The 5,649-nt window shown below is 33.9% G+C and overlaps 1 protein-coding gene across 1 annotated transcript in view; it reads right to left on the bottom strand.

The window, feature by feature from the left end:
- LOC107675386 (C-Jun-amino-terminal kinase-interacting protein 1-like) overlaps positions 1 to 5,649 on the bottom strand; it is a 16,392-nt gene that overhangs the window by 3,948 nt on the left and 6,795 nt on the right. Inside the window, exons 4-7 of the mRNA XM_016469697.1 lie at positions 3,672 to 3,747; positions 2,860 to 3,035; positions 1,525 to 1,628; positions 672 to 779 (exon numbers count right to left, since the gene is read on the bottom strand). Coding sequence (XP_016325183.1) covers positions 672 to 779; positions 1,525 to 1,628; positions 2,860 to 3,035; positions 3,672 to 3,747 — 464 coding nt within the window. The remainder of the gene's footprint in view (positions 1 to 671; positions 780 to 1,524; positions 1,629 to 2,859; positions 3,036 to 3,671; positions 3,748 to 5,649) is intronic.

The raw sequence follows: 5,649 nt of genomic DNA, 5'->3' as shown, positions 1-5,649 counted from the left end.
GTGTCATTCACACAAACACTAAACACCATCATGGTAACACACATGAAACTGAAATAATGCAATAAACATTAATTTAACAACATTAGGTGTAACACACAACCCTAATATACAAAACTGATAAGAAAAAACTAAGAAAGTTATTTCAACAAAAAAACATCAAATTTGAAATGTGACGCAGGGGATTCTGGAAATGTCAATTTACGGTTATTCACTGTAAATTATGCGGTCTTTTTCACTTCCAAAAACGTTATACTACCGTAAAATTACATGTAATGTCCAATACAGTTTTTCACCGTATATAGTAGCGGAATTTACCGTTAACCATTTAACAGGTTTTTACTGTAGCATTTTTACAGTCTTTTACCGTTAAATTCACGTTCATTTTTTACAGTGTAGTTTTTCATGATTACTGGATACATACAGAATGTTTTTAAAAGTGATTTCTTCTTTTCTAGCCCAGTTCATGTGTACTGTTTGTAGATTTCATTATTCAGCTAAATATTCGACAAATAACCAACAGTATTATTCTTCATTCCTCACTTGAAAGTCTTAATTTTCAAGTTGCAAGTCTTGAAAATTAAAATAGGGCATGGAGAGGAGATGCTCGATGCAAAACCGTGCTTGAAGGCGATCACAAAACAAACATTGTTAATGCAGTAGATGGCTTTTACCAAGTCGAAATCATCCTGCACCGTGAGTTTCAGTCCTTTCACGTTGATCTCCAGGACGCAGGATGAGGGAGGATTGTAAAGCACAGTCGGTCTCCTGTTCATCGCAATCTGGAGTCAATCATAAACAACCGTCATCAGTCTAATGAAGACCATCATTCACTCTGTGTTTCATCTTACATTTGCTTAAGATTTCTGTATTTGCATCACAACTTAAATGTGCATCCATTTGGGTTACACAGTTAAACAAACTAATAAACTTAATGTGATGCATGTTTGGCAGTCAGACATAAATAACGTTAACATTTCAGCACAACAAAAAACATAATGACCTGATTTATTATTACTATTTATTATGACTATTATCTAAATAGTTACAATTTTGAATTTGATTTAATATGACGTTTATTCAAATAGCTTAGAATCAGCATACATCTGTTAAAAAGTATGGACATGGTTAAAATATGGGTAGCTGTGAATTATGAGCAATATTAAAATGTATGAGATCACGTGATCAGATGAGAAATCTGATTTATTGATGATAAATATATAAACCTGGTTATAGTTTATTAGCACTAGTACAGAAATCTGATCTGTTTCAAATATGCATCACATTCAGTCTGATTATGTTTCAGAACTGTTTAATCCAAATGGATGGAAATTTGATATGCAATTCAAATACATAAACCTTTAATTTAGGCCTAAATATTTTTTGAGTGTGCATAGTTTTCATGTGATTAACATTTTAAACAAAGAATAGTAAAGTTTGCCAGTCGCAAGTTTCACATAAAACTGCAACAACAATTTTTTATTTTTTTTTACGTACAGTGAAATGTAATGTAAATCTTCAACAGACCTTTTGCATAGCTGCACACAAAACATCATGGCCTTTGTGATTCAACACTTGAACCGAGCCGAGGAATTTCACGGTATATTTCTCCGTCCATTCAGTACTTTTCACTAATGAGAACAAGACAGAGACATAAAGACCATTCAAACAGGATTTGTTAAGTTATTAAAGCCAAGTCATGTTTGCTTCTATATTATGAAATGAACACAATTTCAGCTGTAAAGCAGCTCTAAAAAGATGATAGTGTCATTATTAAGCTCAGTTTAGTCCAACGTTGTTTCGTTTTAGTTCAGTAACAGTGTTAATGTTGCAAAGTTCATTAGTTATGAATTAAACTCATAATGCATCTCTACAGAAGACAATAGTGTCATTATTTAAAGAAGACATATTACAATATGTAATATAAGTCTCTGGTGTCCCCAGAATGTGTATGTGAAGTTTCAGCTCAAAATACTCCACAGATCATTTATTATATCATTTTGAAAATGCCTTTTTCGGGCCTGTGTCTTTAAATGCAAATGAGCTGCTGCTCCCCGCCCCCTTTTCCAGAATAGAGCTGCGCCATTACAGCTCGTACCTGCTAAAAACATCTGTTTTGGTTCTGATTATCATGTTTATCACGCTGAAATCATGCGTTTTAAACCATATTAGTTTAAACTGATATACGGTTTATCTGAAGCACACGGACAGAAAGCGGCTGTCACAGCATGTGAGTACTAAACTAAGTTCTCATTCACACACAAGTTTACGTTAAAAACACACGACTTACAAAAACATTCGGTTATGTCTGTGAAGGTAAACAGCTGGGAAATAAATCGCATGTTTATTTTAGATCTGTGTGGCAGCAGCAATATACAGTAAATAAATCAATAAATGCACTGCTCTGTTGAGTCTGGGACTCTAAACAGTGTTCTGTGCTCGTCTGTGCAGCCAAAGACAGAACAGTTAGCGTGTTTTGCTCAAACTTTCACCATGGCATTAGAGCTGCTACACCGTTGTCGCTTGCGAAAAAACAATAACGGCGCCGTGGGTGTAAACTTACAGATTAAGGGGCGGTAATATTATAATGAGATCCCTTTGCCACGTCACCAAGGGAGTGAAATCAGACGCACTCGTTTTCTCAGTCGCTTGCAGAAAAAGGCTTCCCAAAATGAAGTTAATGGGTTAATCTTTTTAACGTTTCCTTGGTTGGTAGATGCACCGGGGACCTGATTATAGCACTTAAAACCTGGAAAAGTCAGATTTTCATGATATGTCACCTTTAAGACACAGTGGAGTCATCTGAAAAACTCCAGCCCTTTTATGAAGTCAAATCACTACATCTGAATCTCCAGCTCTTACCATCTGAAGTAAGCTCTTGCTCCTTGAAGACCTCAGTGGCGTAATAAGCGGGAAAGATGCCATGTGCTCCGCTTCTCATGTTGTAGCCCTCGCACCAGTGATCCTCGTCCTGCAGCTCCACCAGCAGAGGGTCACTGACCTCCAGCTCCAGCTCGTCATCATGACGAGGGACAAACCTGCCAAAAACACTTCCATCAGGCGAGGACATGCTTGCTTTTCTCTCTGGTTCCATTTCAGATGGTGAGATTTGTGTCTCATTTGTGTCCTTACCACTCATATAGTTACCAACTTGTTTGCATTATTTAACACTGCATGCTTAGAATATAGTGCTAAAACGAAGCATTAATAAACATATATATATATATATATATATATATTTAGCATATTAATCAATTTGCATGTACCCACTAATCAATGACACATTTGGGTTGTAAAGCAGCAATACTGAGTAATTTCCCCATCTTATGATTCCCCCAATATCTATGGAAATTTAAGTATATGAATTTCCTAGCATGTGAACTTACAGGCTTTCAGACTAATGGGGCTGAAATAATGTAGCAAATTCTAAATACAGCTACTCATACTTTGCAAGGCTAAATCCACATTTTCAGGATTCCACATTACTGAAAGCAGCTCGTTGCCTATTCAAATTATGTCTTTTTTTTTAATCCTGAAATTTCGAGTTACAAATGGTGCCATTTCCTGAGAACGACCCACTGGCTGTCGATTCATTCAGGACGTTGATTTATAGCATGATCATTTAAATATATGAATGCATTTAACAGTAACACGTGTGTTTCAGTCTGTTTTACCTGTAGACGGCTCTGTGTGTCTGTTCTCTCTCTTCTCCATTAATTATGCAGGAAAACAAGCCAAAGGATTCTGTACCTAAAGACATCAGCAAAGAGTGTGTTTTAGCTTATTAATACAGTGCATTCTAACTATGTTCATTCATATCCTGGTGTATTCTTACACACCAACTTCCCATAATTGACATACTAATTTAAGATTCGATACAATTACAAATAACACCTGACAAGGTAGCAATCTACAACCAAATCAACTGAGCTAAAAGCTCTAAAGGGTTATCAAGGGCCTTTAGGCATTTAAAGAAATCAAAGAGTTTCTAAATAATTATAAACACTGCACAAGGGCAACGGGGCTGAATCTACCAACAGCTCGGTTGATATAATAAATACAATAAAAGCAAACAAAAAATGTTGTAGGATTTCTTTACCAGCTTTTAGCAACACACTTTCAGCAAATAAGTTATCGAGCTACTGGTTGAACATCATGTAACTCATCGTTTATTCATCTGCAAAGCCTTCATCCTAGTACTTTATAATTATATGTATGCACTCTTCATAGAAGTTATACTGTTAACACTTTAGAATAATATATATATATATATATGCACTATGTATATATGTCTAATATAAGTTTTACACATTAAGACGATCATGCTGACACCATCATTACTTAAAGTATACTTAAATCAATAGTTAAATCTGTAAGGTTAACTTAAGTTTTCAAGTGAAGGTGTATTATGTCATTTGTCATTTATTAAGTATATCTATTATTTCTGAATCTTTTTTTTACGTGAACAATGTAATTTCCACTTCACTAGCTGTATCAAACTATGAATGCGATATTAATAGTTGTCTCGGCATATTATACCATATTATAATGATCATAAATGCTGGTTTCAGTTTGATGTTTCCACTGTTTCCAGAACAGCATTTGCCTTAACACACTATCAACAAGCAACCGACACAATAATGTGTTATATTAATATTTATATTTTAACATTTTTTTTTTTATTAATTGTTTATGAACCATCATTCTTCAAAACAATAATACACTAGTCTTTTAATTTGATTTAACTTATTAATACTCACCTTGTTTTCAGACCATAAGTCAATAAATCAAATTTTTTCTTTTGAGATTTCTGCATGCAAAAATCCGCACAGTAATGCAGTCTGATTCTCACTGGTTTGCAATGAATGAACGATACAAAGGAAAGCGTCACAAGAAAACAATTAATTGTTATTTAGAGTTGTTTCAGTGCATTGTTCTCCACTCTTCCATTTAAACATTAGAATTCATAAAATGTGTGATACTTTTTTTTTGCTTAAAGTGTGAAGATATATTGTTATTTAACAAATTGTTTGGAGTATTGTGATATGTATGTTTATAAATATAACCATTCCCTAATTCTCCTCAAAGATTTATACCGATTAAAACTTTTTAATTTCTAGCAGTATGTTGTTTTAACCGGTATATTGCCCACCCCTTGTAATGATGGTTGCAGATGTAATAATGGTATTAATAATTATGAGCTAAGTGCCTCTTAAAACCAGCTCTCCAGCAAGATTATAGAAGTTAATTTTGATTTCAATGTGACCAAACGTGGTAATGTTCCAATTATGCACATTCATCATCATTCAGTGTCAGCAAAACATGCAGAAAACCTTTTCAAATGCAGTAAGAAAAGAGTTTTAGTATCTAGAGATTTCATTGAAACACAAATATGTACACTATTGGTCAAAAGTTTGGAATAATCAAGATATTTTTTTTTTATGTTTTTGAAAGAAGTCTCCTATGTTCACCAGGGCTGCATTTATTTGATCAAAAATACAGTAAAAACAGTACTACTGTAAAATATTATTACAATTTAAAATAGTTTTCTATGTGAATGTATTGTAATTTATTTATGTGATGCGCAGCTGTATTTTCAGCATCATTACTCCAGTCTTCAGTGTCACATGATCTTCAGAAATCATTATAATA

This window comes from Sinocyclocheilus anshuiensis, unplaced genomic scaffold, assembly GCF_001515605.1.
Source record: "Sinocyclocheilus anshuiensis isolate Anshui unplaced genomic scaffold, SAMN03320099.WGS_v1.1 scaffold1081, whole genome shotgun sequence".
Classification (NCBI taxonomy): domain Eukaryota; kingdom Metazoa; phylum Chordata; class Actinopteri; order Cypriniformes; family Cyprinidae; genus Sinocyclocheilus; species Sinocyclocheilus anshuiensis.
This window is presented reverse-complemented; position numbering and strand designations above follow the sequence as displayed.